Source organism: Propithecus coquereli, unplaced genomic scaffold, assembly GCF_000956105.1.
Source record: "Propithecus coquereli isolate 6110/MARCELLA unplaced genomic scaffold, Pcoq_1.0 Scaffold304, whole genome shotgun sequence".
Taxonomy (NCBI): domain Eukaryota; kingdom Metazoa; phylum Chordata; class Mammalia; order Primates; family Indriidae; genus Propithecus; species Propithecus coquereli.
The window spans coordinates 296,253-315,109 of record NW_012148664.1 but is presented as its reverse complement, the minus strand read 5'-3'; the positions used below and the strand labels follow the sequence as shown (position 1 = coordinate 315,109).

Sequence of the window (18,857 nt, the reverse complement as noted above, 5' to 3'; positions counted from 1 at the left end):
AGCATGATACACTTGGTAAAAAGGTAAAAATAATTTTATAAAAATATACTTTTCAGGAAATGCAATCAAATTATATGAAAGGAATGCAAGAAAAGTATAAACAGGTTTCAGGACCACGGTTACTTTGGCGTGGCAGAGGGATAGAATGGGAAAGTGCATGGATGGGTTATCATTGAGTGGTGGAGGTCTTAGCTGCTTACTATTTTTTTTTTTTTTTTGAGACAGGGTCTTGTTCTGTCACCCAGGCTAGGGTACAGCGGTGTCATCATAGCTTACTGCAGCCTCAAACTCCTGGGGTCAAGCCATCCTCCTGCCTCAGCCTTCCAAGTAGCTGGGACTGCAAGTGGGCATGAGGCTGATTTTTCTATTTTTTTCAGAGATGGGGTCTCACTCTTGCTCAGGCTGGTCTCGAACTCCTGACCTCAAACGATCCTCTTGCCTCAGCCTCCCAAAATGCTAGGATTACAAGCGTGAGCCTACATTATATTTTTAAGTGAAATATTTAAATAATAAAATTTCTGAAAATAAGTCATAGATCAATAATAATCATGAACCAAGTGCTATGACTACGCCAATTAAAAAGAATGTCATTCCCAGCTTACCTTCATAAAGTTGAGCGTACTGGGGGAAACCAGTTGCCCGTAGCCAATCGCATGCTTCCTTGGCTTCAATTTCTAGAACAGAACAGAAGAAAGAACTGTTAGCCATGTCCTCAGGATGCTTCTTTTTCCCTTAATAAACTTTGATTTTATTATATAAGCAAAACATGACCTCTGTAGAAAATATAGATAAGCAAAACAAAACAAAACAAACCCACTTAATTCAAAATGCTTTAAATTTTTATGCATCTTTTCACATGTATAATTATGTATTTTTCCTTTACAAAAAATAAAAATAGGGTCCCAGGAGTAAGTTACTAGGTGCTGCTTCTTAAATGGTCTAGTTACAAATGGTTATGAAAATAAGGCATAATGAGAAAGTTGAAGAGGGATTAAATAATTTTAAGCCTGGCCGGCCTCTTGCTTGGTTGCTTTTCACTTCAACAAAAGGCCACCAAGTATATCTGACATCCTAAAATACAATTTAACTGAGCAAGTAACAGACTTTCTGACACCCATGGGACAGGCGGTTTAAAAGTCCCCAGTGTGACATTGTGCCTTTAGGTGCATGGGTATTAACTGGGTATTAATCCAGTAGGAGAGGTGTAGGCTGTCAAGTAATGTGGAGGGCATGCAGTCAATAAATCCCACAATCTTGGCAGGCTGAAATGGCTAATAAAGCTTCGACTTCCCTGTGGTTTTAACATCTTGTAGATAGTATTGATAAACAGAAAGGCCAAGAGCAACTGACACACTGTGTTAAAAACTCACTCAAGCACATATTTACAATCCCGTTAAAACTGACTCACAGAGGAGGTCCTAGGCACATTAATTAGTTTCTCTGTTTGCACAAAGAATATTCCTTTCAACTCTTCCTCCCACCATCCCCGGGCCATTAGAGTACTGAGTTATGTAAGGCTATTCACTCATTTATAAAGGACATTGCTTAATCTATCCCAGATTCAAGTCTTCATTAAGCATCTCTCCTCTGAGCTAGATGGGAGACCAATAGGCAGGAGTAGAATTATACACATACTACTTTTGTCTCTTGAAACTTTATGGTTTTAAAGCATTTTTCACCTATTATTTCATGAGTTCCGTGGCCTTTTAAGACAGGTTAAGTATGAAAACAAATTCCTTAAAGCAAGTGGGAATGTTCTTATTGAGCACACCAAAGAGAAAAAACAACGTGCCGTCTTCTGATGAGTTAGTTAATAGCCAAACTAAAAAACCATGGCAGTAAAGTGGAAATGAATGGGATGGCAAAGTTGACTCTCATGGATCTTTTCAGTGTAGTGATAAAAGCAGCATTATTAAACCCGAGATTCAGGACTGCATTGGTGGTGTAGGACTGAGTGACATAAATGTGGAAGAACTTCAATGTTTATACAGAATAAAAGAATATAAATTGTCCAATGTGAATTATCTGAGCTTAACATTTTTTCATATATATCCACACCTTGTCTTAGCAAGAAATTAAGGAAATTTTAAATAAAATTATAAAGTTTTATATTTTATTGCTGGAAAAACATATAGAAGCTCAATATTTTATTTTAAAGAACGAGGAAATTACCTTTTCCCTATTCTGTGCCCTCTCCCTCCACCCAAAAAAATAGATATGGAAAGAAAAAAGTCTGTTTTAAAAAATATTTTAAATAACTCATTTCTTCTGGTCATTTAGAGGTTATTTTGATTGAACAGATTGTTAGACGTCGAACAATAGATTGTTTAAAAGTAAATGTGCTTGCTTTTTTTTCTTAATGTTTTATTTAACAATTGGTGAATAACTAAAAATTCTCAATGTCCACTCTTTTTTTTTTCTTTTTAATTTTTTTTTTGTCCACTCTTTTTTGACTAATCAGACATGACACCAGAACAGCACAGGTATAAAAGCATTAATTAGACATTAATTCACTAGCTCATTTTGCCACCTATTTGGAGCACGTTCCTGATCTTATAAAAATGGTTTCATGTGAAGAGTCAGGAAAGATGTAAGATATTATTTTTCTAACCAATCTTTACATTTATTTATACAATACTTTACAAAGTGAGAGTTTATTTAAGGTCCCAGGAACACGCAAATACATATTGCTGTCTTGTGGCTCTCTTATTTTCTACCACTAAGAAAATGAGATGCCTCCAAATGACCAAAAATTGATCTAAAAAGCTGTGTCAAATAATCGCCCGTACGGTCACTTTGTTAGAAAGAAATGATGTGAACAGGCGAAGGTTTGTTTCTTCAGCAGATGTTTTAATTAACAGCTTATACAATGGCTAAACAGCAGTACTTTCAAGAACTGCAGAGGTCCAGTAATTTTACCCTTCTGTTTCTTCATCCTAGACTAGACGAGAATTTGTCTTTCTTTTAGATATGAAACCATGGGAGACAAGTGTCTAACTACTTTACATGAAAAAATGTCCACTCATGAAAACTTAGGCTACACAACAAAGGTGAACTTAACCCACTCTTTCTGTAGAAAGAAATCAGAATTAGAAAACTTTTAAAAGTTGTCGCATATTTTTTAGAAAATGCAATACTTGACCTTACTCTCACCCTTTCCAATTAATAAGTCAAGGGAAAGTACTAACAATCTAACGCAAGCATTGATTTTTTTAAAAAATCAGTGTTTTAGTTTTATTTAATATGAAACGAACCTAACTCTACATGCAAATTAGGTAGGTACAGCGTTCCCCAACTGTTTGGACCAGTTTCATGAAGACAATTTTCCACCGAAAGGCGTGAGGGGAGGCGGAGCTCAGACAGTGATGTAAGCGATGGGGAGTGGCTGTAGCTAACAGAAGAAGCTCTGCTTACTCACCCACCGCTCACCTCCTGCTGCGGACTGGATTCCTAAGTTTCATGGAAGACAATTTTTCCATGGATAGGGGGCAGGCAGAGTTCCGTGTCCTGGTTCCTAACAGGGCACGGACAGGTACTGGTGCTCAGCCTGGGGCTTGGGGACTGCAGAGGCAGGGAACACCCTTCTAGTTTCACTCCCTGACTCAGGCCATTACTTTCACTCTTATCTCCTAACGAAAACACTGTATCCAGCAACCCTGGCTCATCAAACTTCCTGAGTTATAGTTTTGGTCTTGTTTCTCCCTCACAAACTTTGCTGGAGCTCCACTGCCTAAAAGAAAATCAAGTTTAGACACCTCTGCATGATTTTCAAGGCTCTCCACTTGGCATCCAATCTAATTTTCCAGCTCCCTATATTCCTGCATCCTACCCAAACGACACCTGTGCTCATCTCCATGCACACCACCCTGAGGTCCCTGGTCTGAGGTGCCCTCCCGTCTGCTCAAGCTCAAATTTCACTCATCCTTCTAGAGCCAGATCGAATGCCACCTGCCCCATGAACAGTCTTCCCAGATGCCTCTCAACAGTTCTATCAAGGGCTTATTTTATTGAGCACTTAATGCGTGTAAGGCCCTGTCTAAGCACTGAATGCATATTAGTTCATTTACTTTTCATATGGATTCTAAAATGTGGATTACTAGTATCATCCCCAAGATAAATGAACACATGGGGAAACAGGCAGAGAAGTAACCACTTCTAAAAACAAGCTTTCTGCCTGTAGTCCCAGCTACTTGGGAGACTGAGGGGGGAGATCACTTGAGCCCAGGAGTTCAAGGCCAGCCTGTGCAACATAGCAAGACCCCATCTCAAAAAAAATTACATATATAAAAAATAACATTTCTACATTCAAATGCCATAGTGGGAGAGGAAATTAGAAGTGAATAGAAATGCGAGTTTCTTCCTGCAAGACAAGTCTTCCCTTTAAAAATACTGTATGTTACAATGAACAAAACTTAAAATATTAAAGAAAACCATGTATATATTACATTACTTCAGTCACCTTAACACCTGTCCGATGCTCGCTTTGGGGGGCCTCTAACTGGCTCTCAGGGCATGATTTTCCCTTCAGTATAGGTGGGTGGTAGGTAGTGTGAAAACTATGAGGATGGCTTGTTAAAAAACACTCCCCACTGAGTGAAAATGCCATTAGAAACTAAAACTACAATGGAAATACAATGAAACTTTTATGCCTGGGTTTTCTCTAAGCAAACAACAGACAAATGTGTTAAGGAGGAAACAGGAAATTTTTATTGGAAACAGCTTCAGTCGTCTGTCGGTTCACAAAGCATTTCTCCACATCAGGTGAATGAGGTCCGGGAGACCCTGTTGTGTATGGCTCGGAACCATTAGGGCATATTTGCACATTTCCTGGCATGATGGGATGACCCGCTCTTCCCATTACCCCTCAACAGCAAGTAGAACAGAAATTCCCCACCCCAACATCATGCTGTTGAACTCTGTTGATCTTAGCTGGTTGAGCAACAGTAATTGTGGCTAAGCAGGATGTGATTACTTCCATCTTCTGTCCCCTCTGTCTTCACAGTGGGAATTCTCAGGTTTCTTCCCTTCTTTGACAACATGCTATCAAAATCAGGCCTCCATGCAAATTCTACTCTGAATTAGTTTTTTTTTTAATGCAATTCTGAGGAAGTAGAGGAATGTCAGAAAATTCAAGCATTTTCCAGCTTCCTTGGATTTCCTAAAATATGACACGCTTGTGGACAAAGATACCTGGAAAAGTTAATGATTTTACTGCTAGAGAACCACATTAGCTGTGTGCAGGCAGGTGGTCTAAACCAAGATTCAGTCCACTCCCCGTGGTGACAGAGATTCCTGCTAATGGGAAGGAAGATTCTGCTTATTGATTCTCTTGATTACATTCAAGGGGGGCCAATTTTACAGGGCTGTCATGCCCATGGACATCGTGGATTTACTAACAGCCTGTCTTTACCTGGTGGGTGGATTTCACAGGGAGGCTCACCTGGAGAAGCAAACCATGGCCTTGAAAACTTGCAAGGCGAGGAGACTTGAGTGACTCTTAAGCCTGGATGTGGGTAGGCACTGCCTTGGGGAACTTTCTAAAAACACCAACCACCCACTCCCTGGTATTCTGCTTTACTCCGTTTAGGGAGGGCCTGGACATTGTATTTCATAAAAGCTCCCTAAGTAAGTTTAAAGGTAGCCAGGATTGAGGACCACTGAGTCAGGTAACTTTTCTTTGTATTCCTTTGTCTGGACTCTTTTTCTCCCTTGGATTATCCTAATAGCCTCCCAACTGAACTTTGGGTAAGCCTTGCCCCTTGCTACCCTACAACATGTCTATCCTTGGCCAAGGATCCCTGAGACACTGAGTTGGTTTTTATGAAACACATATTTCATCATGTCACTCCCCTGCTTACAATTCCTTGGTGCCTTTTCACTGCCTTTCAGATACAGTCCAAACTCCACAGTGAAGCCCACAGCCTTTGCAGTTTGGCCTCTGCCTTTCCACTCAGCTCTTGGAAGGCCTCCAAATGCAAGCTTCGCCCCAGGCGAACTGCACCCCTCGGAGTCCCAGATGCACCCCTCTTTCACACACCTCAAGCCCTGAATTCTCTTCCCTCCCTCAAACCACCCTTTCTCTACCCCACCAACCTCTCCCTTCTGAATTCATTTGTATATCCTGAAAGCCTACATTTTGCACACAGGAATTACATATCAAATTGTTTGAAGAAGGAAAAGAAAAAAAAATCTATTACTATTTTCCTTTCTTTAAAGGCAGACTAAGAACAATGACTTGAATCTCATTCTCTTTGCAATTAATAAAAATAAATGTGAAACCTACACAACTGTCTGGTTATCAGGAATGATCTATGTAAAACAAATTCCTAGGAAGGCTAAGTCAGATAGCAGAATGCATACATTAATATTTATTAAACTCTAATGTTATCTAATCACAGTAAAGATTTTGACCAGCAGTTGGCAGCATTCTTACCCTCAGGTGCCTAAAAAAAATCCCAAACATCTGCTACACATAGTCTGACAAAAACCAGTTAGGAAGCTTCTGGGAGACTGGTCAACCACCAATTCAGTTCTTTAGGCTATTTGACCTAACAATAGGTATATTCTAGTACATTCTTATGTTTAAGTGAAGCCAATCATCCTGCATTGTCCTGTTTCCTCAGTATTTATTTATTGAATTAGGTGTCCTGCCAGTGGCCCTTAGGGACAGTCAAAGACACAAAGTCCTCCCCAAAGCAGGAAGCCAAGGGCAAAGGTAATTAACTCACAGTTGAGCACAGGGTGTCTGATGATTCTTTATCTTCTACTTAGCAATGCATTAGTTTCCTAAGGGCTAGTCTACGGTCCAGTGTTTGTTAAGTCCCAGGTGAGCCTGTGCAGACAGCACCAATGATTCCCCCTTTCACTGGTGAAAGCCAGACTGCCATCAGTCCTACCCCACTCACCCCTCCTCCCCCTTTCTCTGCTTTATTTTTTCTTCTTTCACAACACTTATTACATTTACTTTCTGTCTTCCCTTATTGTAAGCTCCACAATGACAATTTTCTTTGTCTGTTTTATTCTCTGATATATCCCAAGCACCCACAACAGTGTGTGGCACATAGCAGTTGCTTAATAAATATTACAGAAATATTTATATAAACCACTGATAGGATATTTGTTCTAGTAAAAGTGGTTTTGTTAATTTTCTTGACCATGATTCACAATAAGAAATACATTTTATATTGTAACTTGGTATACATATACAAATATGTACATGCGTATGTGTGTATAAATGTAAGTATACATTCATGCATAAAAACATGTGTATATATGTAAGTACATGTAAAACTGAAAGGAGTTTCAAACAATACCTACAATAAGTGTTGTAATCTTACATCTTTCTATTCTATTTTTAAAATGCTGGGCCCACAGAGGTGGCTCATGCCTGTAATCCCAGAGGCTGAGGAGGGAGGAGTGCTTGAAGCCAGGAATTCCAGACCAGCCTGGGCAACATCGTAAGACCCTGTCTCTACAAAAAATAATCAGGAAGCTGAGGTTGGAGGATTGCTTGAGCCCAGGAGTTAAAGGTTGCAGTCAACTATGATCACACCACTGCATTCCACCCTGTCTCCAAAAAAAAAAAAAAAAAAAAGCTGTTATCTCCTAAAGTGACCAATTTGAAATGCATTATTCTCAGGCATATGCCCATTTTGCCTTTTCTCTATGACAACCTTTAGAATATGTTCCATTCCTACATTAATTTTCCAGATTTCTCATCAATTAGATGGAGACATTTTTCACTCAAAAAAGTGGATTACTAGAAACCGCTTTGGGAGATCCCCAATTTTGTAAATTTACTGAAGTTTTTATTGTTAAAATTTCAACGTTTTCGATTTCTTGATTTGTCCCATGAAGCTTATGTTCATGTGACAGAGAACACAAAACCAAAAATGTTTGCTTACATCCATGTCTAGAGCCCTCAAACTACAATTAATATCTGTAGGAAGAAAACACTTCGACGCACAGAAACCTCCAAGAGTTTTACTTTGCTTATTGATGGTTCACACTTGTATTTCTGTTACAGCAGCTTCTTGGTTTGCACAGAAGCAGTGAACTGGGTGCTGAAATGCACCTGGGAGGTTTTTTACCTATTCTCTTTACAAATGAGGAAGCTGGTCCAGAATTTAGGTAATTTGCTTAAGGTTTCAAAGCTACCCAGCTCTCATCCCCAGGTTAGCGCACTTGCCTAATATAGTCTTGCCTATTTCAATAGTACCCTCACTTTTAAATCACTGGACTGTTTTTCAGTAAGGAATGGAAGTTTGGGGGAGTTTTCTTGTTAAGTTTTGTTTTGTTTTTCTCTCTTCTGCTTGAGGTTTGGAGATATGCTGCTTTCTAGTAAAGAACATTCCTAGAAACAATATAAAGGGGGGAGGGGGAAAGGACCCATTTTCCCTGTGATGTGATGACAACTTAATAAATGGTTTTGCCTTGAAAGAAGGAAACCTTGGGAGACACACCCTACAAGCTTATACCTGGGATTAAGCCCTCCAAATGACACTTTAGCAACGCAGAAATTAAATCAATTGAAATCCCCTTTGGGGATCATATAGTACAAGAGTTTGCAAAGTACTGTTTTTAACTCACCAACTGGGAAAAGCCAAGTAGCTCGCAAGAAGACATGTGCTCCTCCCTCGCAAAGGCAACATCTCTGGATTAATTTCAACCCATGAGGGACATGGCTTTGTCAGGCACCCTAGCCTTGTGTGGATCCAGTTATTTCCAGGAACAGAAAATATCTCCTAACTCATCAAAAATTGGCACTTACTACCCTGCACAAAGAGGCCAACATGAAATTAAAAGAAACTATTAAGGAAATGGATGTTGAATCATCACATCTTTCTATTTCATTTCAAACGGGGCGGGATAAAAATAAATCTTTGGTACACAAACACATCTATCTATCCATGTTCAATGCACATATACATATTTCTAGTATTCTTTGTCAAATATTTATACATTCCAAACCACGCACTAAAACCAATGATTTGGAATAGCTCTTAAACGACATCTATCTTTAAGTCCATTAAAGATGATATTTGCAAAGATTAAGAAGACGATATCAAGACAGGAAACTAAATAACATACTTTTAAGTGCCCTTTTTTTTCTGCGCCTTATTTTCTTTGTACATTGAAGCAGATGTTTTAAGATTACATAATCCATTTCCTTTTAAAAATTATTATTGAAGGCAAAATACCTTGTTACAAACCTTAGAGTAACCCGTTTCCATTATGAAAGGTTGGCACATATGTCAATTCTTTTTTTTTTTTTTTTTTTAATCTTATTCTACAAAGGCCAGCTCCCTTTGGCTTTTTGCCCTGTAGCTGTACTACGGCACAGAAAAAAATAAAATACTGTGCAAACTGCAGTATTACAAAAACCTTAAATTAGAAACAAAGGGGTCTGGGACAGCAAGGAATTATAAAACCAAACCTGCTCACTCCTGTTTTAGTCCATTCTGACAGAAAAAAGAAAATCAAGAAGATGAATGAAATATCAAGTTGCCTTACAAAGACCAATGAAAATAAAAACATGGCAGGTACCGGTGAGAGGTATAAGCTACTTCCAGCCATCCCTATGTCTATCTTAAACAGGAACCACTATTCAATTTGACTTTCTTAGGTTCCCGTTAAAAGTAGTAAGAAAAAATAAGACGCTGTCTTTTAGGTGATCTAAGGAATTATTTTCATCAAAATTGCTTGAGACACCCAGCCACCCAAATGAATACAGCCTACTGGTCAAATTTTGATTCAGGCACATCTATTTAAGTTCCTCCAAACACATTAAGATCTTCATCTGTATCTGTCCCCATTTTGTTTACATGCAGTGACTGGCTGGGGTCTGAGGTTCCAGTCAACTCACATGTGGCCTTGGACTAATCACAGAACTTCCCCACATCACAGCTGCCCCTCAGTTGGGAAGAGGGGCTGTTTTTTCCAGGCTGCCTTTGTTTAGTTCTGGACTTTCCCATGAAATGACTTTTACCAATGCACAAGCCCTACATAAAATCCCTTCTCTGTGCTACGTAGTTTGAAAAAGGGAGTCATGGATCCTTCCTGAATTTATGATTTCTGCAGATCCAGGAGGTAAAGATCGTTTCATAATTTCAGCATCTTTTATGTATTTTGTCACTTGAGTGTGACAAATGGCACAGCATGGCTGGAGTGCAGCCCAGTGCATGGGCCACAGGCCATTGCACCTCCAGAGTCTCTTCTTCTATGGCTTCCTTAGTGCTGTGAGCCTGGGAAACGCTGCAACCTCGGGGTGTGGAAAACTTTTGTCCCGGAGACATCCTTTAGAGGCTCCTGCAAGGAGAAGGAAGGCGCCTTTCTGACAAGCTTCAGGAAGTGACCTCCAGTCCTCTCCACAGGACACTCAAAGGTGGGGCAGGGGAGAGAACAAAATGTGGATGGGAGGTGTCAAAGGCATCTGAGGACTCTGGCTTCACTGACCGCAGCCTTCAATTAGCTTTTGATTTTCTCCTGGTGGGGGAGGCAGTAGACACGAAAGCCTTTTCCAGGTAGACATATGTATGAAGGGAAAAGGAGCCTACTTTCCAGAACAAAAAACGAAGATGAATGATGAAGAGAAACTGATTTCCATTGTTTTGGCTTCGCTCTAGTAAGGCATTCATAGTTTACCTTTGGGTGCCCAAGCACTTTGTTTCCTTACAGGCAGGCATTCAAATATTTTCAGTGACATCTGGGAGAAAAGTTTCCCTTAGAAATAATATTTTGAAATAGTCTCACCAAAGAAAGCATTATTCAGTACAATCAACAGAGGTTAGACTGAGAAGATGGTAGCCCAGAACACTTCCCCAAATGTTCGACACAGAGGCTCAAGTCTTCCAATCACTATGCCCCCAGAGAGGGGACGTACACAAAAATTGTCATTCCTGGACCCTAACATTATAGCTCCCTACCTATGAAACACAAGCTGCCACCCCCCAGCCCCCCCCGACCCCGGGGCCAAACTTCAAAGTAAACTGCAAGGCTCTATAAAGGCCATACTAGAAAATTGACTGCTGCTTGTGAAAGACGAGAAAAATATATAGGCTAAATATATGCCAGGCTTTCTTCCTGAACACCATTAATTATGACGGCAAGGAAGAAATATCTAGTGAAAAAAATGTCAAGACAGAGTAGAACTAATTAGAGTCCCCCCCAGGACTCCCTGGTTGTTATCATTGATTTTGATCATGATAAACCTTAACAATAACACAAGGTCCCACACAAGGAAAAGTGCCAACAGACAGGATGAGCCCTTCTCAGCCGGGAATCTTAACCCTTTTACGGGAATCTTAACCCTTCTACGTTAACTGGATCCCTAACTAATTTGAGGTTGAACGAAAACACCACTGACTGCACTCATTCAATGCAGCAACCATTCCTAAAACATATTTTAACTCGACAGCACTGTCTTCCTTAAAAGAGGAGTAATGCTGAATTCTCTGCATTCTTCCATATGCAATGGCCACAGAGTCAGAAATAGAGACAATTGTGCAAGTCAGCTCCAGAAAGGCATTTTCCTTCTAATTTCATAGCTATGGAAAAGAGGAATTTACGACTGTGCTCTTTAGGGCAGAGTGGATATTTATACTCCATGGTTGGGCATTAGTTCACCTTGACCACAACAGGAAGAAAAAAAATTGTAATGTCTTGAATGCTGTATAGATTATTCTTTTGCATTTTAGCCCCCACAGATCCAAACTAAGTATTTTAGAGGCAGATCCTGATAAAATGAGCATTCTGGGAAAGTCAGAGGTATAATTAAGTTTAGACATTAAAGGAATTAATTCTGTCTCTCTCACTGGATCCCAGCTCAAGTAATTCAAATCACTGGACTATGCAAACATTAAAAACGAAAATCACCTTTCTCCCCAGGTCTGCTTTATAATCTCAAGAACAGGCTGGGCATGACCAGTCACACCATGGGGCCAGGTTTTGCTGTGATGTTCTGAAGCACTGAAAATTCAGTCTTTAATGATTTGGCAATATCCAGGGAGGAAGGGGAAACATCTGAAGTTATTTTTACTTTTGTAAGTCTTCTGGTTATACAGGGTGAATGGTAGGGTGGATCAAGTATTGTCTGGAGCCTTTCAGGGTCTTTTTTTTTTTTTTTTTTGCATGGCCTCATTTCCGTCTTCCTGTTGCTAGGAAGGAGAGTTAAGCATGAGAAACTTGTGTTGACAATACTGGACCATCCTGTCCAGCACAAGGCTCTCTTCAAAAAAGTCTGATTCACTTCACCCACTGTACTTTGGATGTCCCCATTCTTCTGGACCAAATCACCCTTCCCTAAATATTTTCGAATTGCGTGTTTACCCGCCTAAGTCATAAAAAAATACCAGTCTCATTTAAACATTGCATCATGGCTTAAAATCTCTACGGGGACACGAAGGGAAACCCAAGTACTTATTTCTGTATTTGAAACCACCTCTTGGAACCTCACCAAGCCTCTGATTGGAAGTCATCTCACTGGGGCCTCTCATATCCTCTGTAAGTCCCATTAATAGTTCTACAAATAAGAATTTAAGTACTATATACATTTTTAAACACACTTCGCAGTAATAACTTGTTGAATCATAACATATTGTTCTACTTATCTGGTATATTTTCCAGGAGGATCCAAACTCTTTTAATGTAAAAATGCTCTTAAACTTCACTTGGTCTTTGCTCTTTGAACCAACAGTACAGAACAACAAACAAACAAGTAAAAAAACAAAAGCTTTAGATTGAAGGGCAACCTGCCTTTCACCTTTGTTTGAGAGCCATGAGAAAATCCTTTTGATTGGTCCAATGTATTAAAACTTGAAACACTGCCTTCAATTAGTAATAGTGAATTGCTTAACTGTTTAATCTTTTCACTCTTTAAGGAGCGAGTGGTGTTTCTCATAAGATCTACAGTTGGGAAGTTGTGATGACAAAAGTCACTGAAACCACTTTTCTCATCCACTCCAGGTAAATTGGAGGCTGTGTGGAGGTGGGAAAACCAGTCAGTCCCCCTTCCTTGAACTTTCAGCCTGTTTGGTGTCACATGTTACCCAGCCAGAATTAAAATAACATTTTTTGTCAAAAGCAAATTTTTAAAAACAGCTGAGAGAGAAAGTCAGTCGGCTGTGCTTCATTTCAAATTCTCTGAACAGTAGTGCTAATGCAAAAAGTATGCGTCCAGACTTGGGCCACGCTGTAAATCTGGCATTCCACAATAAAAGTTAATACACGCAATCGCCAAGATTTTCTCAGAAAATGTCTCGAAATAACTTCTGTGCGCACATCTGCTAACCATTTGACACTCGTTCCTCAGGACTTCAGTTCTTCCATTAGGGGGGCTGCTGCCTTACAGGGCACCCCTCTGACCATCTGCTGTAGTCTGCAAGCCAAGATGGCACTGGGTGCCTCCCTTAATTCCACACTTATGGTCTGCAAATTATCTCTGCCGAGGACCAGCCTGCAGTCCAGATGGATGGTGAATTAGTCAATCTCTTGGAGCTGCTGATAGATTTACATTCAGAGCACTGCAATCTGCTGGGCTATTATTTTCCCCTCATCCCTTCAGCAAACAGAATTTTGGAGGAAAAAAATGTAATTTGAGACTCAGTATTCGGTCTTCTCCAGAGCTGTCATTTTTTTCTACTCATATACGTCATATGTGCCACCAGCCTAGGCTGCATTCCTCTATCTCACCAAGAGTAGCTGAAGCAATCTCTGAATCCTGAGAATGAACCCATTTGCTAACCACAGTGGTTGTAAAAAGACTCACTCAAAGCAAGACTGGGGATGGGGAAGGGAGGGAAGTGGGACAAAGTTTTGTGCTCCACAATGCAGATTAATGACTATAGGTAGGGGTTTCCTTCCATAGTAATTAGCATAAATTGGGGATTTGTTGAATATCAGCAGGACACCTCGCTAAGCACTTCTACTTACATAGCGCATTTGACCCTCACCACCTCCTCGCGCAAAAATACAGTTATTACCCCCCCGTTGCAGATGAAGGAGGCACAGTGAGGGCGTGTCACTGCCCAGGTTCGCCAAGCTGGCAGGCTGCAGATTCCGACCCTGCCGGCCTCACCCCTGTGCGCTCTCATTCCCCTCGCCCCACAGGCTGTGCGCTGGAAGGACGCGCGGAAACGCAGAAAATTACAAACAGCAGGGTCGCTTTGCCGCTGTGGGGGTGAAGCTCCTTCCCAAGGATCAAAGGCTCGACCCAAGACGTCGGAGGTGGGGACAGGGACACAGACTGGGACGCGGGGCAGGGTTCCAAGAAGCCGTCGCCTCGATACGAAAAAAGCCGGGTCTGGCGGCGTGCTTCCTTCCTCCTCTCCCGCCCAGGGACTTGCTCCGCGGGCTCCTCGCCGGGGCCAAGGGCGTGGGCATCTCCACGGGGCATTTCAGGAACCCGATTCAGCGGCCCCGCACTCGAGGGCGAACTGCATTCTTTCTAACAGGAACCCCTCACATGCAAGCCACGGGGCTTGCTAAATAGCCTCAGCACTCTCCACGGATCCGCAGCCACCAAACCCAGACTTTCCTGGCCCCCAGTCCGAGTGAATTCCCAGCGTTTAAAATATCTGAACCAAAAGCAGTTTGAAATGAAACAAAGTTTTTTAATGAACTTACTTTCAAGTAGTGATTTTAAAAAATTCCACGTGCCACTGGAGTCTAAAATATCCCCAAATAAACTCTCAGGAGTCAACCCTGATTTTGGACGTGGATGGTGAAGGACTGCAAGCACCAAGCGCGCAATGGTCCCCAAAGGAAGGTAGAAGGTGGTGGCGCTGCGCCCCTCCCAGCCGGCAGCCCCGCGTCCCCAGCCCGGCCCCCTGCCCCTGGCTCCACCAAGCAGCAAGTTAAGTTAACCTGGGCTTCACTTCATTAATCGCGGCCGACTCTGAGCCCGCCGGGGTCCCCAGGCAATGGTGGCTAAGGGTCATAACCCGAAATTCAAACCTCCCTCCCCAAACTGCGACCCCGGCTTTCCCCACACACCACCTCCGAGAAACTCGGGCGACTCCTCAGAAAGCGTTTCAAAAGCACAGAACGACAGGCACCGACTTGACAAGGCGGGGTGACATTTTCTCCGCAGCGGGTCCCCTCCGCAGCTGGCTCCCCCGGCTGGCCCGACAGCAAGGCACAGGTCTAGCTTACGTGTTAGGATCATGGTGTCCGGCTTCTCTCTGCACATCCAGGGCGGCCGAAGGCGGCAGGCGCGCAGTGGGGAAGTCGAGGCAGGCCGAGGCAGCTCGGCTCCGCGTCGGGACCCACGGCAGCACCCAGGACGCGCGCCCTAGCGGTGCTCAGCGCATCCTTGCCTCTCCCTGCCCCTCGCCACGGCCCCAGAAAGAACGCGGGGTTTTCTAGAGATCGCAAAGGGAGAGCGCTCAGGGAGCTGGGCGAGCAGCTCGGGAGCGGTTGCTCCTGCTGCGGGGAGGTTCGGCCATAGCTGGGACACAGCGACGCGCCCTCACTCCGGTGGCTGGAGCGCACAGGCTCTCGATCGCCCGGCCGGCCGTGCCCTCCCGCTGGGCCCACCCCCGAGAGGCGGGATCAGCCTTGGCAGCGTCGCCTCCTCCGGGCGGTCGGGGTCGCAGGCCGCTGCCCGGGGCTGTTCTCTGACCCCGCCCCCCTCCCGGACTCCGCCCGGTCCCCGCCACCTCCTCGCGGTCTGGGTCGCCTGCCGCAGCCGCGGGCCATCCTCTGGCCCCGCCCCACCTTCTAGGCCCCGCCCCACCCTGCGCCGCCTCCGCCCAAGGCTGGAATGTTTTCCCCCACTGTGGCCTGCACGTCCGCAACGGGAAGCGCCTAAAAGTCGCCAACTATTGGCCCCAGGTGCAAAGGGAAAAGGCACGAGGCATTTACTTAGCGGGGCTGTCCTGCCTAGACGCTGGGACACCGTGCCCTTTCTATCTTGTTCTTGGTTGCTCTGCGCACTTTTTACCTATGTAATTCTGCCTTTCGTCCTGGTGGGAATCATCTAAATTTGTGGGAACAGAGGGGAACGGGAGAAGTAGGGATGGACCAGCGCTTCCTGATCTGTAAAATGGAGAGAGTACCTGTCCCTTGGACAGTCAACATTCATTGCTAACGCCCGTAGGGGCACAGAACGAATGTAGGTAATTAACACTGCCTTGGAGGGACTGAGGTTTTGCTAAGCACGCCTCTAGAGTCACAGCTAGTGTTTCTCAAACTCGCCCTTGGGCCGCAATCCTAATGCAGAATCTTCATTTTTTACAAGCTTTCAGGTGATTCTGATGCACTGTAATTTGAGGGCCCCTGATAGAAAGCCCCATGGTAAAGGATAACAATCGAATACAATTGCAGTAAGATTTTTAAAAATCCAGGCCAGCATTCCATGAAAATTTACTATGGAGTTAATTGATGCTTTCTGCCTATTATTAATATCTCTGGGCAAGGAAAACAACTGACGCAAACTCATTCATTCAACAAATACAAATATAGCATTTACTATTATCATGTGCCAAACACAGTTCTAGGCTGGAGCATACAGCAATGAGCAAAAGACAAAATTATCCCTTCCCTCCTGGAGTTTACTATCTCGTGGGGAAGATGTACAATAAACAAAATAAATTAATGAAATATATATAGTGTTTAGGGGAGATATATAAAGCAAGGGAAGGAACACAGGAGCTGAAGAGGAGCACAGTTTGTCTTTAAATGCGGTACATTCAAATGGGAGAATTTAGTCTCTCTTAATTATAGTTTAAAAGGTATTGATTTCATAGCCATATCATGGTACATGTACAAGACTCTTCTCCCCGCCCCCACTCCCATAAATTTTGATAAAACAAAAGAAAAATGTTAACTCCACCACTGGCCTCTTAACTTACCCAAACCAGGATTCAGCTCTGAAGAGCATGGGGTTTCTCCATTCAACAAATATTTCCAGGCCTTTGACCTACTTAGAACAGTTGGGGGCACAAAGGTAAGCAAAGGCAGGTCTGGCCTCTGCCCACTCAGAGTTTGCAGTCTGTTGGGGGAAGCAACAAGGGTGTATGAAAATGAAAAAGAAATGCTATGAAAGTACAGGAAGTGGGGACCTGACTTGGCTCAACAAGATGCAGCTGCCTTCTCCCAAGTGTGGGCGCTGGAGGAACTGTCCAAACGCCCACAGTTGCCAGCAAGGGGGAGCGTGATTCAAGGGGAAGCCTGGAAAGTATGGGTAAGAACTTTCAGTTCCCTTTATCCTTAACAGAGATAGACAGTGACAGGGCATTTAATAAATGAAAGCATCCCATGATCCGACTGGCATTTCGAAAAGATCACTCAGGCTTCAGTGTAAACCTCAAACTTAAAAAATTGGGGTACACCTCCAAAACACCCCTAATTTCTCTTATTTGTTAAATTTTAAACCTTAAAAATACAGATACATTAAGCATCTCCCCCCAAATACACCGATTCTCAGAATCTATTCTTAATGTTTATTATTTGCTGGGTAAAGTTATATTTTTATTTAATTAGGTTTCTAGGAGTCTGTGCATCCATCCCTAATATACCCATCCCCACTCAGCATTCATCTTTCCAGACTAAAACATGCTAATCCTTTCTTCCCTACTCGTTCAAGCTCCATCGCTTTCTCCTTGAATATTGAGAAATATTCTCTGAGTCTTCTCTAATTTCATTACATCGCTCTGGAGGTTGTGTTATGTGGTTTATCATTGAATAATACTAATAATAACTCCCAAATCATTTTTCTTGGTGATGCATTGGTTTGCATTTGGCCTTCACTGAATCTCATTTTCTTCCACTCTTTGGTCTGTTTACATAGCCTATGACCAGGGCCAAACCCCAATTTTAATAGTTTTAATGCTTACTCCTGTTAGAAATGGACATGCTACATTTTGAAGGCCGTTACACTTACAGAGATAGTGGTGGAAAACATGACTTTTGGAGCAGGCCGCTTACCAGCTTTATGAGGAATATGTTAGTTATATAGTCTCTCAAAACTTCAATTCCTTCATTTAAAAAAGGAGGTTGTATTATAATAGTGCATACTTTATGGGGTTTTATGAAGTTTGAATGAAATGACACACGTAAGTGCCTAGCACATAATAAGCACTCGATAATGTTAGCCATTATTATTATATACTATTAAATGGGCACATCAAACTAGATCATGAAATTCCTATTTAAATAATCATTCAAGAAAAGATTAAAATAAAACAAGACCTGACTTTAACCTTTGTGAATGTGAGGAACCCTTACAAGCTGGGGGAAGGAAAGAGTGAAAAAGCCATTGAATGTCAACAAACAGTGGTGCTTTACCAGCTGAAAGAGGGTCTTTGGGCCAGCTCAGAGTCCCTCCTCTTCATTTAACCTTCAACTCATTTGCCAAGGTTTCATTTGTCAGGCAGATGACGTCAGACTGTGTTTGCTCGCTGATTGTCATTGAGATTTCAGTATTGAAACACCGGGCTCTAAGAGGCAGGAATTACTCCTGCAACATAGCCCATTTTTCTGCAACATAGCCCATTTTTCTGCCAGTAGTCTGTGGTCCTCTGAAACCCCTTCAATACATCAGAATGAAAAACCATCACAAACTACATCAGACGTTGCTGTTGTTAATTATTTGTCACCAGTGGCAGATTAATAAAAATTAAAAAAAGATCAGGCACAAGAACCTGTGCTGTTTATTTCCTGCCATGTTCTTTCCTCAGCTTGGGCACCAGCTTCTTGGAGGCTATTCGTGTCCACGCTCACTATATTTGGATGTTTTCCAATTCAACTGTGGTATAAAGGAAAGAAAAATCAGCTAACTCCTAAACTACGTGGCAGAAGGTGGAGTAACTAAGAGGGCTACTCTCTTTGGTTCCTATTCTATTTGAATAATTGATATC

At 42.4% G+C, this 18,857-nt stretch overlaps 1 protein-coding gene across 3 annotated transcripts in view; it reads right to left on the bottom strand.

Annotated features, from left to right (window-relative positions):
• LOC105814748 (rho GTPase-activating protein 7) overlaps positions 1-18,857 on the bottom strand; it is a 174,587-nt gene that overhangs the window by 24,814 nt on the left and 130,916 nt on the right. Inside the window, exons 1-2 of one of the 3 annotated variants that reach the window (XM_012649831.1) lie at positions 15,151-15,507; positions 603-674 (exon numbers count right to left, since the gene is read on the bottom strand). In XM_012649831.1, coding sequence (XP_012505285.1) covers positions 603-674; positions 15,151-15,187 — 109 coding nt within the window. In that variant the 5' untranslated portion in view covers positions 15,188-15,507. Of the gene's footprint in view, positions 1-602; positions 675-15,150; positions 15,508-18,857 lie in introns of those variants that run through there. The other 2 variants (XM_012649832.1, XM_012649829.1) reach the window with 2 other exon arrangements.